This window comes from Neodiprion virginianus, chromosome 2, assembly GCF_021901495.1.
Source record: "Neodiprion virginianus isolate iyNeoVirg1 chromosome 2, iyNeoVirg1.1, whole genome shotgun sequence".
Lineage (NCBI taxonomy): Eukaryota > Metazoa > Arthropoda > Insecta > Hymenoptera > Diprionidae > Neodiprion > Neodiprion virginianus.
The window spans coordinates 27707610-27728526 of NC_060878.1; the positions used below are offsets into that span (position 1 = coordinate 27707610).

General features: G+C 34.6%; 2 protein-coding genes across 10 annotated transcripts; one reads left to right on the forward strand and one right to left on the reverse strand.

Moving 5' to 3' along the window:
- Positions 1–267: 267 nt before the first annotated feature.
- Positions 268–13032, reverse strand: LOC124298465 (sodium/potassium-transporting ATPase subunit beta-1-interacting protein). Of its 6 annotated transcripts, none has more exons than XR_006906814.1 (7): positions 12829–13032; positions 11569–11706; positions 10418–10498; positions 8562–8756; positions 8395–8455; positions 2369–3225; positions 268–2337 (listed from the first exon to the last, which is right to left on the reverse strand). XR_006906814.1 is itself a non-coding variant. In XM_046750521.1 (7 exons), the coding sequence occupies exons 1-7, from the start codon at positions 12880–12882 to the stop codon at positions 3213–3215; spliced, it is 576 nt and encodes a 191-aa protein (XP_046606477.1). In that variant the 5' UTR covers positions 12883–13027; the 3' UTR covers positions 3079–3212. The 6 variants fall into 6 exon arrangements, 5 of the variants coding, with proteins under 5 accessions (XP_046606474.1, XP_046606477.1, XP_046606476.1 ...); XM_046750521.1 differs by lacking the exon at positions 268–2337 and adding an exon at positions 7604–7637 and having other exon boundaries at positions 3079–3225; positions 12829–13027; XM_046750520.1 differs by lacking the exon at positions 268–2337 and adding an exon at positions 6579–6636 and having other exon boundaries at positions 3079–3225; positions 12829–13026.
- A 127-nt stretch (positions 13033–13159) lies between these two features.
- LOC124298466 (THAP domain-containing protein 3-like) lies at positions 13160–16527 on the forward strand. Of its 4 annotated transcripts, none has more exons than XR_006906815.1 (4): positions 13160–13491; positions 13813–13997; positions 14077–14303; positions 14472–14887. XR_006906815.1 is itself a non-coding variant. In XM_046750525.1 (4 exons), the coding sequence occupies exons 1-4, from the start codon at positions 13430–13432 to the stop codon at positions 14942–14944; spliced, it is 867 nt and encodes a 288-aa protein (XP_046606481.1). In that variant the 5' UTR covers positions 13160–13429; the 3' UTR covers positions 14945–16527. The 4 variants fall into 4 exon arrangements, 3 of the variants coding, with proteins under 3 accessions (XP_046606481.1, XP_046606480.1, XP_046606482.1); XM_046750525.1 differs by having other exon boundaries at positions 14136–14303; positions 14493–16527; XM_046750524.1 differs by having other exon boundaries at positions 14136–14303; positions 14472–16525.
- The last annotated feature ends 4390 nt before the right edge of the window (positions 16528–20917 follow it).

Consider the following 20917-nt stretch of genomic DNA (forward strand, 5'->3'; position numbering starts at 1 on the left):
AGTGGAGAAAATTTGAGAAATTTTAATCCTAACTTGTACATGTATACTAAGAGGCTTAATCATATATAGTTTGCCGTTATTTATTTATAATACTTTGGTTTGCATTTTACTCATCTCTGCAGTGATCCTGGTTACTCATATACCTATACAATTTCAATACGACATGAATATTTTCTTGCTACATTTACTTTTCCGCATTAAATTTAATATAATGTAAAAGTGTATAAAAAGGTTATCGACACATCGGTGTTTCGTTTTTTTTTAATATTTTTAAAATCAAGATTATTACTATCGTTTTAGATTTATTGCACGCAAAATAGACGTGTCTGTATAAAATTTTATTGGAAAAAAGTGTATCTCAAAAATTGGAAGACGGCGTAAATTTTGTTTATTCAAGCGTTAATTATCTTATATGTATGTATATTCATTATAAATTGTTTATATTGCAATTATAATTAATGTACAATAAATAGCAAATTTTTTTTACTCTAAAAATTTTTTCTTTTTTCTTTCTTTCGTACTCTATTTTAATTTTTCAATTGCAAATATAGTGTATATTTATAATAATATCACGATGAAAACTTGTATAAAAACATATAAACCTATATGCCAGTTTCATCCTTCGTTTCGTCTAATTGTAGTTACATTTAAAAACGTCGCTACTACTATCATATCGAACGAGTTTCCTTATTTTTGATTTGAGATTCATTGCATTTAATTCAATATGAATGATCATTGTTACAATAATAATGATTATTAACGATAATTATGGACGTACGACAGTAAATCGGAAAAAAAGTGTGATGATCACGTGAAATATGTGTAATTCATTGTAAAAGGTGCGTGTTGTGAACTTATAATAATATCAACGTGCGACGTGCATGTAAAAGTGGTAATTCAAATTTCATTAAATTTGGTTGGACAATTATAATATCAAAAGTATATCGCTATAATTAGTAAGAAAAATATATGAACTTCATATGTCTTATTCGAGATTTACTCGATACTTATTGTTCAGGTAGAATGGTGAAAAGATGATGAAAATGATTTGAATGTCGGATAAATAATTGTCTAAATTTAATAGGAAGATCGGTACAGCAGTTACGATACCAATAGATGCTGAATCATTTGAGCAAGTGATACAATGTCAACAAGAAGGAAAAAATTATTGGAGAAATTTCTTCAAGTCTTATATTTCTCTTGTCTCGGTGAGAATAATTTTTATTTCAAAAGTTATGCATTAAAAGTTGCCAAATAAAAAGTCTCAGAAAATTCTCAAATCGGAAAGTTTCAACAGTTATGAGAGGAGAATAAAACTCGAAAAGGGCCGTGCATCCGTAAAAATCTCTAGTTCCTTCGAATTTGTTTAATTAATGTTCTCTCTAAAATGCTCCAAATCATTCTACATTTTTCTAAAATCCTTAATCGACTCGTAACAATTTCTTTCTTCTATCAGGTTCTGGATTTCGCTGGAATTAATTTTCCTGTAACTACTTTTTGCTGAAAAAGTGTAATTTTTTGCGAATTCTAGAAAATGTTGTTGCAATTTGCTAATGTTAATCCATTTTTGTTTGCAGAATATCCGAATGTCTAATATTTCTTTGCGTAATTCATACTTCGTATAAATTTTTTCCAACGATCATAAAACATTGCGTTTATCTGAACTTTTGGATTTGTAATAGACCGAACGAAACGATAATTTTGGTTGCAAACAACAGCTGATGGGTCACGCTCTTCGAATAACTTACACACAAATTCCCCGACTTTTCCTGACCGAATTATAATTTTTCCCTCACTAAAATCCGAATTAATAATGGCAATTCGACATCTAACAAATTATAAAGTTTCCAGTCAATCGATACTAAAAAATACGTTTATGATCTGTTTGATAGTCATGGAACCAAGCACACGGACAAAAACTGTTATTTGATTTTTCGTTTTTGGTGAGGACAGCTTTATCTTTTTTTATTGATACCGCCACAAGATTCCCTGACTTTTCCCTGACTTGCCTGACCATTTTTCGAATTCCCAGTGGGCGCGATGAATTAAAAATCTACAAAACAATACAGAAAAAGAATTTCACAATCATTTTAAGCAAAAGCTGAATGACATGAAGAAACACAGAGAAATGACAAAGTTAAAAAATATGGAGCTAACAAGAGAAATTTTCTTTGCAAAGTCCCAATGTATAAGGCGTTTCTATCAAGATATTTTCCATAGTTGGGCAGAGAAATTCGTAAAAAAAAACATTCCACTAAAAGTGAATTCTATATCATTCGGAACCCACGCTTCCATGTCTCAAATTTTTCAAAATCAGTCGTTTGTGCAGCTGGCTAAACGTACCGCTCTAATTTCTCCCATCAATGAAGCGAAAGAAGAATCCATATTGAGGCACGGTGCAATTGTCGGGACACAAAACTAAAACAGCGCAACACTATTTCGTTAAATCTCAAATCACGGTATCCTGATAAGCAGGCGGACCGCTGAGAACAAACTGACGTTGGCTTTGCCTGACAATGTCGGTTCGACTGGGAACTTGAGGCGTAGCTCTGACCCCGTGATAATTGCTGTAACTAGACCTGGCACTGGCGGGCCTGTTGCTGTAAACATCGTCCAAATCCTCCCCGTTCAAACTCTGCGTACTCGTTTGCTGAAAAGTTGGATTACTCTGGCCCTGCCACTGCATGCTGGCCTCGGTCGAACGCCAATTGTCAGTCAGGTTCCTCGTCGAAGTTGCATTAACGTCCCAATTCTGGTTGGCGGTTTCATTGGTCGGATTAGCATTCGAACAGTTCGAGTCCTGGTTCCATAAAGTGGGCACCGATATGGCCATGTTGACAGCCTCTGGTTGCCATTTTGGATTCCTGGTCCTGTCCCTGTCCCAAGTATTGGAGATCCTGTCATAGTTCAGTGTTTCGTGAGACAGTGAGTTCACGTTTTGGTTTGTCAAATTACTCGGCTGCGTATTGGCGTAGAGATTTTCTTGCTGATCTATTATTCTGTTGACCGGATTCTTGCGCCGCGATTGACGCACAGAACTCCTTCGACTCGACCTCCGCGTTCCGTCCCTCGATATCACAGAGCGACGTTTTACTCTCCTGGGTGTCATCGGCTTTGGAGATATGTTCTCGTCGTTTGTCGATGGCTCCGGTTGAGAATACTCGATGCTGTACAACGGCCTTGGCTGCTTTTTCTTTTTACTCTTCTTATCTTTAGTTTGTACTGCTGCAATGGAAATAAAAATTATACCACACATCTCAAAGGATTTTCAACGTCCATAGAATACTCTCTGACGTTTCCAACATTCAGGTTTATCACATTTTGTGCAATAAAAAATGTGACGGGAATTGTTTTTTCATATGTTGATGACAATTAGGTTTTTTAAAGGTTGCTAAGAATTCTTATTCTTCTCAATAGAGGAATTCCTTGGGAATTGTTTTAAGCAAAAATTAAAGAGGTATGTTGTGTTTCTATTACAAATCGCCAATGAATTCAATTTCTGCGGTTTGACATTGAGAATTTCATCAAATGAAAATAACTTCATTAAGTATTTTATTTGAAATAAAACATTTGTTTTAGAAGCCCTGGATCTCTAGAACTTTTTCAACACAAAAATCTATACTCCGAGCAAATTGTTACATTATTTCAACACTGAGATGATAAAATTGTTTAAAAGCTAATAATAGTTGAAAATTTATACCAATCCCCATTCTTGAACTAGAAGTAAAAATATTCGGTTTAACAGTTATGTCAGTTTTTTTAACAGTGCATTTATTCCAAGTTTATGAATTCCCTTATTGTTAAGTTGCCGAACACATTTCTTCACAGAGAATTAAAAACGGTGAGCGTATGAGAAGAAAATATTAAACAAATAGAAGAAAAAAATAAAATAAAACGCAGAAAGAGACAGAGGAATGTGTTTTAAATATGTGTCCACCAAAAAACCGAAGCAGAAAAACCGTGTTAGATAGGGAGTGGGGGTAATATCCAGTATAATATACGTAATGAGGGAACGAGTTAATAAATAAAAAAGCAAGCGGTATAGTATGTTGTTTGCATAGCACATTTATTCTTGTCATTATTGTTCAAAATAATTACTCTACTATAATAAAATATACATACACACATATGTATATATGCGCGTGTGCGTATATGTGTATAGTACACAGGACGATGTTTATTACTGTTACATCGATATATAAAAATTTCTAACATACTATTAAAAACACATGCCTACTGCATGCCTTATAAATTACACCCAGCCAAACTAATTTTTAATTACCATTAAAGAAGAAAAAAAATTGAACCAAGTAATACTAGGATGAAAACTAATTTAGGTATGAATTACATGTGTCTAAGTGTGAATATGATGATTGGCGATAATGATAAAATAAAAAGACATAACTTAAGGAAACGTTCAGCTCAAATATTAAATAATCAGCTAAAAACTCGGGACGACTACACTTTACGTTTGAAATGTCAACGTACTTCGGTGATATTTGTGAATGAACGGAAAGTTTTTACCGATTCATCAATCTCAGGTTTCTTTTTTCAACTATTTATTTATTTATTTATTTGTCTTTACGTTTATTTTTAAGCGCAAATTGACTAGCCACGTTGTGTGAATTGTGTATTATATTGCAAAAACGTTAACGCACGGTGTATGTATAGGTTTTAAAAATGGAAGGTAAAATTCCCAACAGTTAAAGCTTTCACGGTGAGAAAAAAGGTACAGTGAAATAGAATGGAATAAAAATTATACGTTGTGATCGAAATAAATCTATAACAAAGAAAATAATTATTATTAACGTCAATTATGTCTTACTATTTATATCACATATATTTGCTACGTGAAGTTGCAACTACATACTGTTTAAAATCTGTTCTCACAGTATTGGAATGTTAAAGCTAAAAGTGATCAAGTAAAAATTTATTTTTAATAAATATATCATAATCTCCGTATATGTATGTTACATACCTACGCGTATAGATACTTCGTTCAAGTCTTTGAAACTATCCTCTATTTCATACTTCTTTCCAAAGTCTTTTAATGTAGCACGATATCTATCTTATTTCCCACATTAACTCCCAATGAATTATACAACGAAATTTCTGAATGCGATTTTTTTTACACCACAATAAAACAAAGAATGAAACAAATCACTTTAATGCCGAGTTAAATGAAGTGCGCAACGCATCAGTGCTGCCTATGAATAATTTAATAAACAAAGTTATATAAGCTCCAAACAAAAGTCATGCACTACGGTTTAAAAAATTGTCGTTGAAATAAATTAAAAACAGTACCTATACGCACCATAAGCTTTCAGACTGTCAATAATACATATTACAACTGAAAACGGAAGTAGAAACTGCGACGGCTAAGAAAAATAGGAAAAAACAATGCTCTAATCTACGACCGAATGAAGTAGGGAAATTAATTTCATTTCCAATTAAGGAAATGAAGAAATTCTCTACAACTGTAGGAATCAAAATGAATTTAAGAACTTATAGTTGAGTTCAAATCCTCAACATTGTTAATACTATGCTCCGTCATATGCAAATATTTATACTTGTTTATGCATGTGAAATAAAAAATATCAAGAAATCCAATCGCATTTATTTCAAATTATCAGCGATACTGATGCGACAAACCAAGTAGAAGGAACTAAAAATCTAGCTAAATTAACGTTCTGCTTATCTGAATTATTTGGCAAGTATAGGAATTGAACAATTGTACCTGCATCCGAAACGCGATTGTTGAAAGAGAGAAGAGAAAAAAAAGAAAACAAAAGTCAGTGTAGCTCATTTCTAATTATTCTTTGTTAAAAACATACCGTTGAAAAGCATTTGGTGCTACTTTGTTCGATGCGTAAACTAGGAATTGACTGATTCAATAATCTATGAACTAGTTGAACTAAAAATTATTCCCATACAACGATAACGGTCTACTCTCTCTCTTGGAACCCTTTGCTCTGTTCTGAGTGTCAGTCGTGTCGTTTACGTTAACGGCTAGCCTAGGGTCAGAATAAAACGATCTTAGAGGCTGCTCGCGAACGTGGTCGGTAAAAATCCGAGGCTTGTAAGAATTTCTGTGCTGTTTATTAGCTGCGGTGCGAGCAGGCCTCATTTTAGCTGATACGACTGGGCTGTATTTTGACGAATGCGGATAATAGTGTTTGCTTTTTTGATATCTACCCTTGGCAGCGCCGTCTAAAGAATCATACTCGTCACAGGGTGAAACAGACCTCTGCAAATAATCTAGGGGATTTGAATAATCGATGGGATACTCTACGTTATGTCTGGCTGAGTTATCTCTGTCGACAACGTTTCTTACGACTGATAAATTACTCTTGTTACTTCTGGCAGTGTTATTTCTAGATGATGCGTTTCTACTTCGCGCAGTCGACGTGTTAAACACCATCATATCGCTGTTCTTAGCGTGACGATGATTGTCTGAGCGGTTTAAAGATCGCTGCGAACTTCCCGCGGTACCTGACCAGCCGCTTTTATTAGTGTTCAAACTTTTCGTGTTAGAATTATTATAGGGTGGCGGCGGAAGAGCCGAATAGCTGACGTACATGGGATGTAACGGCGTGTGGCCAGCCAACCCAAAGTCACCGCCTCCGACAAAGTCAACTGAAATTTTACCCATACCACGTACGATTAGATATTATTTATGTAAACATATATCATTTCATTTCGTCAATTTGACGATCTTTTCAGCTCCGGAAATTCGACACGCGCGTAACAGAAAATACAATTATATACATATAATACACTTTTCTTGTTGTTGGATATAAATTACCAAAGAGCACTGGTACAGCTCATCAGTGATTATTACTTCAAATACTCAAACATTTTCAAGTCACAAGCAAGCTGCGCGATCTCAAATGACTTATGATTAATTAATTTCACCCGCGGGAATTTACTATCGTCAAAAGCTGGTTTCAAGCAATTAACTAACAGTATTAAATTTGATGACAGTTCGTTTTTTTTTTTTTTTATTGAAATGTCTTGATTATTGCGACGTTTTCTATCGACGGTTTATCTGATTTTCATTGTTAAACTTAATATTTTAGCAAACATAGATCTAAACTGTTTTAATCGAACAAATAGATGTAAAACTTTGCAAAAATGTGTCAAATCCAATTTTGTACTGCAATAAGAGCTATTGAAATAGTAAATTTGATTGCTCTGTGAAATGTAGGAAATTAAATTTCCGAGGTGCCCAAATATGTAATCAGAATATCGCTGAATTTCTAACTTCAATATGTCAATTGTTCGAGCTGTGTCAGTACTCTTCAATAATGCAGAAGTAAAGGGATGTAAATTCGTCGATATTTGTTGCTGAAAGCAGAATATAAGAAAAAGAAAAAGAAAAAAAAAGCGATTCAAAATTTCGAAAGTAACGAAAATATATGTATTTTAATACCGTCAATCGCAATAGGAAATATATTTCAGAATTCTAAATACTGATACATGGTATATACCGCTAATTACAAATTACTAAACGTAGGTATGTACTTTTGCATGCTAATGTAACAACAAATAACAACTAATATCGTGCAAATGATGTCCGATTAATTGGATAGGATGCACTTACCAAAGTGGTGGGTCAAATCCACCAATGAAATCAACTGTAACCGATAACCCTTTCAGTTGCAATCACAGATTAAAGCACAACAGTGATTATACCCTAAAATACGCTACGGGTATTTATATTTTTTAACCATATTTCGTATATTCTCCAGCTATTTGTTCAAATTCAAATATCTCGATTTTGGCTACGTTGAAGAAAAATAATAGATGTATAAAAATGTTGATTGCGATTATAGATTCATTTATCAATTATTTTGAATTGACAAATGATTTGCAGCAGAAAAATGAGAACAAAAAGGCAGAATAAATTAATCAAATAAAACGATAAAAACTTCACCTAAGATCGAGATATTTTTTTCTTAGGTCCTTATTTAGAGATCTTGTATTTCTTACTGAATTGTTAGTATATCAGGAAATGATATGACGGCTGTGATTACGCAGAAAGTTATAGTTTTAGTGGTCAAGAAAAAGAAAATCCAACACCAAACCACATCCTACGAGATAAAATTTGATTCATATTACTGAGGCAATAAACCTCAGGCCTTCTCCTTTGAAACATTGCAATTTATGATGATCGATACTAAATTCTAGGAATGTGCTCATCACGCACTAATAATTTTATTTATGAAAACAGTAAAACGTATCGTCGGTTTTTCTTGTTAAATAATTTGTTTTGTATCTAATCTGTTTGTTGATTTTAATAATACAGAAGAAGAAAACGAGTTATAAATAATTGTAATTTCACATTACGTATTAATACAAAGTAGGGAAATATTTTTACTGTTAAATACTCACAGCTATCATCTTCCTCAAGAAAAACCCGACTCAAGCAAATTCCACCGACTATCGCCATCAGCTGCAAAGTATAAAATTCATTTTGAAAATAGAAAAATGATGCATAAGATCGATACTGTTTTTCTTTCACAATGTTCTTTGTCAACTACACAATGTCAGATAATTACCGCCAAAAGACATTGCGTTCCAGCATGAAAAACTTCGATTACTTGATAATCCAAGATACAGTCAGTAACATTGGCGGGTTTTGGTGGTCTGGATGATTCTTCTTGTTCCGTTACATTGTATGTAGCCTTGCATCCCGGTCCATTAGCTTGCCACCAGGAAAAGCTACCAGTGCCCAGATTCAGGACATCGCTGTCCTAAAAAAGTGAAAACTTATTATCATGAGCATTATTCGAATCAATATAAATGACTTCTTTATACCGGATATTCATTTTCTTGTAAGAAAAGAATGTGAACCAAAAATATTCTGACAAAATGGAAGAAAATTCGACGAATTTCAATATAAAAGTACTTTAAGGGAGCTTTCCAGTGTGAAATTTTCAAAAAATCGATTTTTTTTTTTTTGCTTTATCGAATAGTATACACTCTTCCGAATATTCCCTGAAATTTTCATGCCGAAATTCAGATTATTTCGGTTACTGTACAGCATTTTTTGGAAGAAGGCAACGGAGCGCTACAGCTGCCGCGTCGGCCGTCTGCCCGTGCGACTGTTATTTCTATTGTCTCGTTCCTACCTGCACGTACATGAACTTGGCTCGCCAATTGTCGAAAATGTGAATTCGGACTATTGCATAATTTGCCGTTAATTAGCCGTAAATTAGTCGCGCGACTTATTTTTTTGTCGCACTCAATTTTCAAAAAAAAAGCGGATGGCGTGCTAAATTCTTGAAAATCAATCAATCACTGTGTGTGGCAACTAGCCCCAAAGCACGTATTCTGCGGCAAGCAGATAGTAGAAATCGCTACGCAGTGTGCTGTGTGCACCTTCAATGAAGGTTACGACCCAATTTTAAAAATTTTGGAGACGACGGGATGCACGATAGGGCCGAGCGCCGCAGATTTCGCCGCTAAGTACAAGAATGCGCGCATCATCCAAGCAAACCGCCAGGCGTCCCTGGACAGCAAAGAGGCGAGGACAGCTCGTCGGACTGAACAATCCATTGAGCACGATCTTTTCGAAGAAGCAGAAGGGATATTGTACGGACCTGGCATCGCTGATTGACCGTAAGTAAACGATTTATGTAAAATTTCCTGACTTGAAACTTTGAACGCGTTTTTCTCGAAACAGCATTTTTCAAAACGGTGTCCAACTTGGAGGGCAGAGTTTTAAAGCTATCGAGTTGAATTTTTTACACAATATTCTTAACGTCATTGTTTATCGTGCTATGGAAGCTTTTTTTTTTTTTTTGACATCTTCCTATTTTTTTGTAAAAAAAACTGCCAAAAAAAATGCTAAAATCGATACTTTTTGTTCAAACCGGCGCCATTTTTGCAAAAAGAAAAAAAAAGAAAAAAGCCTCCATAGCACGAAAGCCAATTATATACCGATCAATAATCTTTTTGTGTTTTTTGTTTCAGATCAAAATTGTGACCCCCAACGTGGACACCACATCCAAGTGCATTTTCTGTAACAATTGTTTCATCATTTTTATAGATATTAATTAATAAATAAATCGATCTTTAAAAAATTGTTTAGTATTCTTCAATACCCAATTAATATACAAAAAAAAAACCAGACCGATTAGATCATTTTTTCTTTAAAAAAAAAAATCGCGAAAAACAGCGATTTTTTGGGCTGTCACACTGGAAAGCTCCCTTAATATATCAAAGAATTATCGAACATACAATCAAACTTCTTTGAACAATTAATTTCAATAAGTCGTATCATTTCTTTTAATAAACTTGATGAGAAATCAGCAATTATATTAAATTACGCTGACGGGTTGTTTCAGTTGCTCTAAATATGGTCAATTCATTTGCCACGTTCTAGTAATGACAAACTTGCCTATCTACTTACCTTGTCCAAAATTCCAACACTGAGATAAAAACATATCAAAAATATGTTCCACCCAAGCCAGAGTACGTTCCATACACAATACTGGAAGTAAAAAGAAAGATAATGAGATTAATGTAAATATGAAAGAAATAAGAAAGATATTGGAATAACGGGTTGGGGTAAAAAACTAGAATTTCCAATTGATGAAACGACCAGAATATCGAATTATCATAAACGCGAAAATCTTCTTCATAAAATTGAAAATGTGACAAGTTCAATTACTGAAAACTGAAAATGTAGAAAGTCTCAGAAATCAATAAACGATTCTATATTATCGAGAGGAATTCTGACGATTCTACAGTTTGCCATTCTATGGTCTGACTTTTCTAAACTCTTACTTCTCCATACTTTAACTTTCAACATTTTTAAATTCTATAAATTAAATTTTTGCTTCGTTAATAATTCGATATTGTGGCTCTTCAATTTTGTGATTTTTCTATATTTTTACCCCCACCTGGAATAACACTAGAGAATGGAAAAGATTTTTATTCCCAACATAATTCGATCACATTTAAGCCGCTCTTTCATCACAAAAAAAAATGAAATACACTCATCTTTATCAGGGTTATCATATAGTAATGTGTGTTACACATAATGATGTAATGCATAAAAGTGTGTCCACACAAAGTCAGAAAAGACCAAGTATCGATTATAAAAAATATAAAAGTTGGATTGTTGAATAGCTGCTTTGATGGAAATTTGGATTTGAAAATTGCAGTAAAATAATCCACATTTTTGGAGAAAAGAAATTTCACAATTTTTGAAATTTTTATATATAACACTGTACACAAATGAAATTTTAATCATTTGCAGGATCTTTTACAAGGTGTAAATTCAAGTTTAAAAGGTAAAAACAAAGATTTATAGAAAGTGAATAATGAGAAAAAAGGATCATGCTGAATTTGCAAAAATTTTGAAAACTACAATCACAGTGTTACAATATTCAATGATTATTGTTCATCTATTACATGCATATAAGGCATCCACGCTATTAAGCTGAGATAAATAAACAGGAAAGAAGTGAGGTATAGAAGGAATGAGCCAAGTGCGTTTTTTTCGTTTCTCTATTTCATCACCCAGTCATTAATACCGTAAATCATGTGAATACTCACCACTATAATGTATTTAGGCCGATACTGAAACGCTCCAAAAAATCCGAGAATAACGAATATGATGTTGAAGAAATTGACCAGTATCGGCGCCCACATGAAACCAAGGGAGTCGAACACCTGACGCTCTATTGTTGTGATCTGTTGATGCGAGTGAAAAAGAAAAAAAAATAAACAAAATAAATAAATTAATAGAAAAAAAAAAATAATGTATCTGCAAAATCCATGGGGTAAAAAGTAGGAGTACTAATTTGACAATTCTGTAAGATCAGACACACATTATATCGCTGCCCAAAATTGGTTGTTTGGTGCTCGTTTATTTTATTCATCAACTTATTACATGTTGTACTCATGAGTAAGACGGCAATGTGATGTCATAGCTGAGAGAACAGACGAAAAGCTTTAAATAAACGGCGCTCTATCAATCTCCATATATATGTATACAAGTCCCTTGATTTGTGTTTAATTTTTTTGTGGCTCAATTTCAGTCAGAACTAATTGGTCGGTGCTCTGAATACTTGTGCAGCTGGATTAATGCTATCATGACAGTTTAAATAAGTTATTTACACAGCTATGCAACATAAATACATACGGCTATGAATGCGCGCAAAATTATCTTTTATTATACATATATTTTCAATTATTGCATAAGGAAGGGTTGGATCTATTCTACGATAATGAAGATAAAAAAATTTTTTTTTTAAAATACCCCGATTCTCCCTATCGTTTCAGCCGCGTTTGTCACGCAATGCAAAATCAGTTCGCGGCATTTTATATACGGCGTGCAACAATGAAAAAGCCTATTTTTTTTTTAAAGATAAGTGCGAGCGGAACAGATATGATCCGGAAAAATAGAAAAATAAAAAAAAAACGTGCGATTGCATCTGGTGCGATCTGATAAAGCTCGAATCGAAGCTATGTGAATTTAACACACGTTGAAGTTTGCGATTTATCTACATGATGAATGAAATACTTATAGATTGTTTGCCGATAATAGCTGGAGCTAGTTTAGTTTTAATTTTTCAGGTGTTACCCTTCTTTGTTTCTCAAGACCGTGGCGTTTGTCTTCGGAAACAAAAAAGAATGAACAGTATTGAGTATATTTTTACCGGATTTTGAAAAGAAAACTGTGACGAGTTTCTATTAGATCATACCCATGACTCAATGCCGTTTCAGGGAATTAAATTTACTTAGGTAAACTAGCTGCCGATATGTTAATTAAGTTCGCGACAAATGCAGTTTATAGGAAGTTATTATACTCACAAGCTGAAGGATGCATATTGTCAGTAGAAAGTGCCTTCTGCTACAAATTCCCATGTCATTGGGACCAATTAATTTTAATCAATCAGACCGGATCGCGCTCTAAAAATACTGTGATATTATTACTTTTGTCACAAAATCATCACTACGGATGGTTCCTGATGATGCTACGGCGCTGCCATTTTTCAACCAACACTTGTTGTTCTAACATCACAAGTGACATCTGTTCACTTTCTATTGTACCGAGTCAACCACCTGCTGCCACCTGCGCATTGAAGCCGTGCAACTGAGGAAGCTCTAATCCACGGTCTTATACAGGTCCAGAAACTCCGGTGGTGGGGGTATAATAAGATGAGTAAATATTTTTGCCCCAAACTGAAAAACATTTTGGATGAAACTATAAATTATGAAAAAACATTTCCACTATTCAGCTAAATACCGAAATTTACAAAATTTTTATTTTAAATGCAGCGTTCCAAAATAATACGATATAATCGACTAATCGATTAATTTTTACCGATTCAATCGAAATTAACTAATCACGTGGCTCACTGTGTATGCCATCGTGTTAAAGTGACAGAACTTACAGCACGTATACACAGAAATGGGGTTTTGTTGTTTTTGTAAGAAAATAGAGAAAATACATTCGTCGGTGCATTTCTTCAAGTAGGTATACAATGAAAAAGAGAAAAAAATGGTTCGTGCACCCATTTTCCAGCGCTTCGTTTAAACTAGCACAACTTGATGAAAATTGTTTTCTTTTAATCTATTTATGGGCAACAAAAGTTAGAAACAAGAAAGAAACTTGGCGCTGATAGGTACAATAGTCAAAGTAAAACTGTAAAATAAATGAAAACAATCTAAAAATAGAAAAAGTTCAAAATTAAATACAGAGAAAGAATAACAATATATCGTCAAACAAAGAGTCATTCATTTTTTGGCTGACCATGAGCGTGATATGACAGTTATTTCTATGTTCGTCCGCAGGTTTCCTAAGCAAAATTACAAGGAATGGGTGAAAAATATGGGTCGGGAAGATTGGGTACCAAAGAAGTATGATACCTTGTGCTCGGATCACTTTACCATCGATTGTTTTGATTATGGAGAATATCGGGTTCGATTAAGAAAAGGAGTTGTACCAACAATTTTTGGACACATTGATAATGGAAAAAGTACTTACATTTACAAAAAGTTTTTATCACTATGGACAGCTGAGAAGTATCTGCAGCTAAAAAATTCCCTTATTCATAGCTCGTCGACTGCATCTATTTGCTGGTTAATGCAGTTTCCTTCACTAAAAATGATTTTAGACCATCATAAGGAAGCAGTTATTTTCCCCCGAGAAATAACCAACTGCAGAAACAAAAACTTGGATTTAAAATCTGGCACCAGGAAATTGATGCCAATGATATGTTCCGAGACATCACAGACTCCTTCGTTCAGATTCCCTGGTTCTCATGATTGTGAGCAACGCAATGGTAGGATATATAAACAAGAAACGATGTGTTGAATCCTAAAGTAGAATTGAGAAGCTACGCAGTATTTTGACTTTTATCGTGGAAATTTTAGCGTAGTAGAATGTACTATGTTCCAGAATCAGTAAAAGTTATCCATGTAACGTTATAATCTGTATATATTTTAAATAGGTACTGGAATACTTTTTATAGATGTGAATAATACAGAAGATTCGCATGGTGAGGATAAAATACTGCCATCTTCGTCGATTGAAGTGGTAACACCGCGTTCTACATCTGCGATACAGGTTACACCAACGACTCGAGAACGTGGGAGACGGTTGGTTCAGCATGATCATCATTACGTTGACACGCCTGAGACATTGAGGAAAAAACTAAATGCTGCTCGTTTACGTATATCGAAGTTCCAGTCTGAAAGAAAGTGTTTGGCACAGCAGGTGAAAAGGTCAAAAGTAGTTATCAAATCAATGAAGTCTGTGATTTTAGCGTTGCAGGAAAAGAAAATGGTCTCCGAAACAGGTTTGTACAGTCTGCAAGGCAGGGAATCGAAACCAGCTCAATTGTTCATTCGTATGATTGAGAATAAACAAAAACGACATCATGTCGAAAAAAGTACCCACTTGAGCTCCAGAGCTTCACTTTAACTGTCCATTTTTAATCCCCAAAAACGTATAATTATATAATATAATAACATCTGTACTGCGATTCCAGTACGGTAGTGTCAATGCAGAACCTGGCTTTTCGGTGGAGTGATTTAAACCTCTAGAACCAAAAAAAAGAGGCGGGCAAATCAAAATATAAACGTTTGATTTGAGCATTGATGTACGATGAAATGGGAATTAGAAGGACTGCCAAAGAACTTGTCAAAAATTAGGCTGAGAGATAAGAAGAATACTCCAGTTGTTAAATCTTTACGTAAAACCCGGTTTGTAGGGTTCTGCTCTGCAGTTGTAGCAATCATTCTACTATATGAGAAGTATGTTAAACGTGAAGCTGCTCCATTACATTATGTACTTATGTACAAAGTAAACTACGATCATGCTGAGCTTTTTTTTTGTGTCATGAGGAATAGGGACGGATAGTTTTAAATGGTATATTCTATGTCATCTTTACGATTTTACACAACACTACGACACTTTCTTAAAATAATTGACTCAAAAGACATTTGTATAATCTGTATTAGTCTACTGGCATGCTGACAGCTGATCAAAAGGAAGCGCATTTAAGCAAGTCATTTCACGAAACAGTCTCGGTAGAAATGTATTTATATTTTATTGAGTTCTTTACAATATTATTATTATGTATTCTGTATAATATTCCCTTTACAACATTTCCTTTCTGATATTTCGTTCTATTATAATACTGTTCGTGCAATATGTATTTTTTAGTCTTCGTATTCTGATTTCTCACACCATGTTTCACTGAAAATATCAAGTTGATTTATTTTATTTGGTTTGCTACTAAACAATATTTTAATTAATTCGTTTTCTTTTTATAGAATGTACATCATCATACTATTTTAATGTATCATTTATAATATTCTCTTAATAATGATTCCTATATAAATATTTTTCTTATAATATTTCGGTAATTCCTTTTTAATACCGTTTATAAAATATATATTTTTCGTTCTTGATATCCTTGTTTACAACCCCCATTTGTCATCCCAAATACCAAGGTAATTTCTTTTATCATGGTTTGTTATTAAGCAAAATATTTATTGTTTCGTTTTATTTTCTAAATACTTTCTGCAGTGGATACTTGTTGGTATTGATTTCTCCAATAACATTATCGCTCAAGAGTGCAATATTGTATTTTCTAAATTGCTGGTAAAGACGCATCTTCAATGTTAAACCTATAGAGTAAAGTTCGAAGGCGGAAATTTCGGATGTCTGAATGTCCAGAAATTGAGCTTTGACGTCGACGAAATTTTTTTTCTCTAGTGACGTTATCGATAACCGGCGGCGATGAAAATCAGTTAGTCGAATTCCTCAGTCCGAATATAAACGCCCAGTAGAGCGCTCCGTAGATTTCGAGCACCAGATCCTCTACCTCTTGGATCCTGCGCTCTGGGTCGTCTACCTGGTGAATCTCGACTTCCAGGACTCGCGATCTGTAGTTCCTGGCCTTCGGGTCTTATATCTAGTTACTTTTAAAAATGTCAATGATATGAATAATGTCGTCTAAATTTTGTTTGCGAAATTCACAGAGGTGTTATCAATCTGCAAATATTATTGATATTGACTATTCAATTAATTTAATTACGAATACAGATCATGTGTGTTCATACAATTACAGTTTATTTACAATTATAATCAAATTTACTGTAAGATTTATTACATGCACGGGTACAAAAACAAATCCTATTTTTTAAATTCTTGCTACTGAACGGGCATCTGTTCTTTTTATAATTTCACTGATTCCCCTTCCTTTCAATCCGATGGTAACGGAATTTTGCATCCCTATTGTTTGTTAATTAATAATGTGTGAAGCGCACAGATAATTGCAGTATAGTGGTTTGATTGGTAAAATGATTGCGTCGAATTCTTTTTAGAAAACAGACACAGCATTTCAGATGTCGCCGAAGATTGGTTAGCAATATTTTGTAAATATTTATAAAATGAGCATAAGCAACGGCGTAAGCATCCCATGAACGGATTTGAATTGGTTCTCTAAAGGACAAAAGATAATAATTCTCCCGTCTTCTCTGTCGCTCTAACCATGGAGTGGGGATCACGAGCGGAGAAGAGCGACAGAGAGAGCGGGAGAATTATTATCTCCCGTCCTTCAGAGAACCGATTTAAATATCTTCTGAGCGCCGTGCGGCGTCAGTCGTTTCCGAGCAATCAGAGCGAAATCACGCGGCTTCAGTATTATTTCAACATTCAAACCGCGTTGTTCAGGTTGTGTGTCACGTTTTTCGATCAGTGAATTTTCCACCATATTCATCTGTAAATAACACACGACGATCAGCGTGTAGCCTAATGAAAAACCGAGTTACTGAAACAAAAACATCCCGCGATCGTTGAAGGTGAATTTCGTGTCCCGAGTCTTCATTGTCTTGTATACCCTCCAATTTCAGTGATGTGTATTTTAGTCTGTGCGTCGAGTGTCAATTTTATTATTTTCTTTAGGTGACTTTCGGCAAATGCGTAGTTGAATTGTTAGCAAGTTTATTCAGTCGGTTCAGACAGCTACAGCACAAAAAGTGAGTGTAGAATCGAGTGTCGTTGCGGTGTGGATGTTTGGATTATAAGACATTAGTGAAGTTCTGAATTATGTAAAAAGTGCGTCGCTTCACCAATTAACCTGAGATGCTACAAGACTACTACATGTAAAAGTGTGGAGCAGCCCAGAGTCGAGGTAAGAAAACTTATTTTAATTATTGATTGATAATTCAAGGTGGTAAAATTAAGAGCGAACTTTTGTTCTTGCATAACATGCAATGCATAAATATAAAACTAGACAACGGTAGTAATTCAATTAAGAATCGCAAATCCAATCTGCTAAATTAATTCAAATCTTTTGTTTTGTTTTTCACAGATTTAAGCAGAGACTTCCGAGTAACTTTTCTATTTCTCGGCAACGTTGGTGAGTTTGCATGTGTTAGGTTATGGGTATTTCCCTGGTATTCCTCTGTCACGTGGCGTGGCGGTAACAATTGTTACACAAATCTTCGATTTCTTAGCTGCATGGATAGGCTCATCCACGATCACAACGTGCTTGACTTTCGGTCGAATAATTTTTTTTCGCTACCCAATTTACCGTAGCTTACTTGAAGTTAGAAATTTTGCACGTTGCTAAGCGTGGAATGAGCATCGCGACAGGTAACCATCGCTTACTCAGCATTCGCGAGATAGAATTGTGTTTTATAAATGATGTAATAATCTGCGTTTGAATTTACCGATGATGTTGTTTAAGTGATGGATTCACCTGAGGTTTGAACGTATTCAATTATTCACATTATTGTTAAATCGATAAAATTCCAAAGTTTGGCATAACGTAACGTAATCAAATTGCATCTTATATTATCTATCATTTTGAGTCATTTGACAGTCAACAAGTATTGATTAACTGCAGGCTTAGCTCGCTTTGAAAAATGCTAATTAGCATACAGGATGTTTTTAATCTATTTTACAAAAGGTTGATGTACCGATAGTCTGCCAACATTTACTGAAATAATACATACAATATCAGGGTTGGCGAGATACAACCGCGATACTGATTCTGAGTAGGCAGACTACGATACAAAAACATTTTGCTCCCAACAGGTAACCAACGAAAATGTAAGTCAGTGACCACGGCGCAAATGATGAAGAATGATGTGTGTTGGAAAAAATGGAGAATCGTTTAGATCGAATATAGGTAACCGGGTAGGTAGGTGGACGTTTTGGGATCCGTCGCGGGGTTTATGCATGTGTGTGTGAGTCTCTCATTTCCGTTGGGTGGTTCCGTTGGGAAACAGACGAGGTTAGGAAGGTCGCGATATGCCGTGATGTTACTAACTTTTGTAATCCACAGCGTCAAACGATCACAGAAATTTATTTCCCAAACGATTCCGTATTCAAGCCTCTCGACCATTTGTAAGCATTTGAGTATCAAAGAGATTGAATTTCCCGTTCTTGTCACTCTGCAACCATTTTTCAATCGTTATTCAATTTAATTATTCAGTCATTAGCGATCATTATTCCATTGAATTGATCTCTGTGATCGTCTGAATGGGCAAAACGCATCTCTGGACCATCTATCGCGTTCCGTGGTACGGTAGATGGGGAGAGATGCTGAGCTCGAAGACTTCGCGTCGAAGAGGACCGCCGACCGTCACGCCACACAATAATGCATGCTCTCCAACCTCCCTCCTCATTTCAATTCGATTTGCAATCTGAGAAGAACAATCCGCATAGCAATGTATCTAATTCAGAAAGATGCAGATGTGGATTGGATTTCTACAGAATTTTTGGGACAAGTCCCAGATAAACAAACTTTTTGACAGTTTAATCTGTCGCGCCTTTTTGCGCGTAGATTAATCACGAGAATTGGACGCAGCTGAGCGCGTAATTTAATAACGGGAATCAGACACGTTTTTTTGTGCGTCGATTCTGCAAACAATATACAAAAGAGTTACGCACTTTCGAAGTGCTGACTTTTCAGCTCTTCGTTCAATTTTCTAACGAATATCAAAGTTTTCACGTTCTATGGCGCCTTTTGCGCGTGGACTTGATACCCTTCAGTTATAAGAGAAAACACGGCATTTGGAATCCGCCAATTTTTCAACAAATGCACTGAGAAGTACAGAATCTTTGGTTGAAAATGATATTCACTTTAATAACTCAAAGCAGAAATAGATGTAGATTCAAAAAATTTAGAATGTTTTTTATTATAAATACAATTAATAATCGAAGCAACGAATATTAAAATGAATATCATGTTGGACTCGACCCATTTTCTGACAATGTATGCACTTATGTGATTATGCTAACTACACCTTTGTCTGTTTCTATTAATAAAACCTCTGTCTGTATCAGCAAACCAAACTTTTTATGTGTTCCAGCTAATCAAGCCTTTTGTCTGTTTCAGCTGATCAACCTTTCTGTCTCTTTCAGCTAATCAAACTTTTTGTCTGTTTCAGCTAATCTAACCTCTTGCCTGTTTCAGCTAATCAAATCTGTAGTCTGTTTCAACTAATTAAATTGTATATTTTATCGTTAATTATATTTTTTATTTATCTAAGCTAAGTATAATTTTGACCATATCGACATATGTTAGTAATTATATTTGCATCTGTTCCAGGTAACTGAGTTTTAACATTTCACTTTTTAGGCTTACGTCTGGCTTAGGTCTGGTTCAGAGTCAGTCATCTTGGTTTCACCGATACATAGATTTTCAACGATGAAGTTCAGAATCATAATGATCACAAAGTATAGTAAAATTTATTCAGCCGTATTTTATTTAATGATTTTACAGTCTTTTATTGCGATCATTTTAGTGAGAGTTTTTTTTCTCAACTCGCTCATAGGTCATGTTCGGTTTGTATTTCACTGTAGAGTTATACAGCTCTGGTATTTTGGTTGTTGTGCTACTATTCTCCGTGGAGTAGGCCTACTGAGGATACTACGTAAAAAAAACGCTCCGGGTGCTTTACCGCTTGCGGTGGTGAGGAAACGAGAATAAGTGAACTTATTTTCAGAGGTCAAATACTAATAAATTGTAGCTTTTCAAATGACAATTTTATTCTTGCGTAAATTTAACTCATTGTTCAATAAAACTCATGCTTCGATAGTGTGTAACTCATGTGGAATCGTAATACTTTCGGATTTCTCTAGTTTAGTCAGAGCGAATTCCATGTGAATACATTTTTCTTTTTGATAAATTTAATTTCTTAATACAAGTCAACAAGGTGCACATACCTTTGACAATTAAGAGTTTGGAAATTTCAACATCTTTCTCCCTTGCTTGACCTTTCGCAGTCGACACTACGGAAAAGTGTCGAAATTCCGGATGAAATAGTATCGACTTTTTCGGAAATAAACATTCTCAAACTCGAAATTCCTAATAATCAACACGGGCACTGCCATAAATGTATAATAAAGTGGACAGATATGCGTAATTATAATCTG

What these genes read in the sequence shown, in the direction of transcription:
- LOC124298465 (XM_046750518.1), bottom strand. Translation starts at nt 12,882, where the DNA reads ATGGGAATTTGTAGCAGAAGGCACTTTCTACTGACAATATGCATCCTT. An exon ending in GGCCTAAATACATTATAGTG is followed by an intron (nt 10,499 to 11,568) that starts GTGAGTATTCAC and finishes TTTTACTTCCAG; the next exon opens with TATTGTGTATGGAACGTACT. An exon ending in TCTTGAGGAAGATGATAGCT is followed by an intron (nt 3,226 to 8,394) that starts GTGAGTATTTAA and finishes TTTCCATTGCAG; the next exon opens with CAGTACAAACTAAAGATAAG.
- LOC124298466 (XM_046750524.1), top strand. Translation starts at nt 13,430, where the DNA reads ATGGGGTTTTGTTGTTTTTGTAAGAAAATAGAGAAAATACATTCGTCG. An exon ending in TCGTCGGTGCATTTCTTCAA is followed by an intron (nt 13,492 to 13,812) that starts GTAGGTATACAA and finishes GTTCGTCCGCAG; the next exon opens with GTTTCCTAAGCAAAATTACA. An exon ending in ACACATTGATAATGGAAAAA is followed by an intron (nt 13,998 to 14,135) that starts GTACTTACATTT and finishes AAATGATTTTAG; the next exon opens with ACCATCATAAGGAAGCAGTT.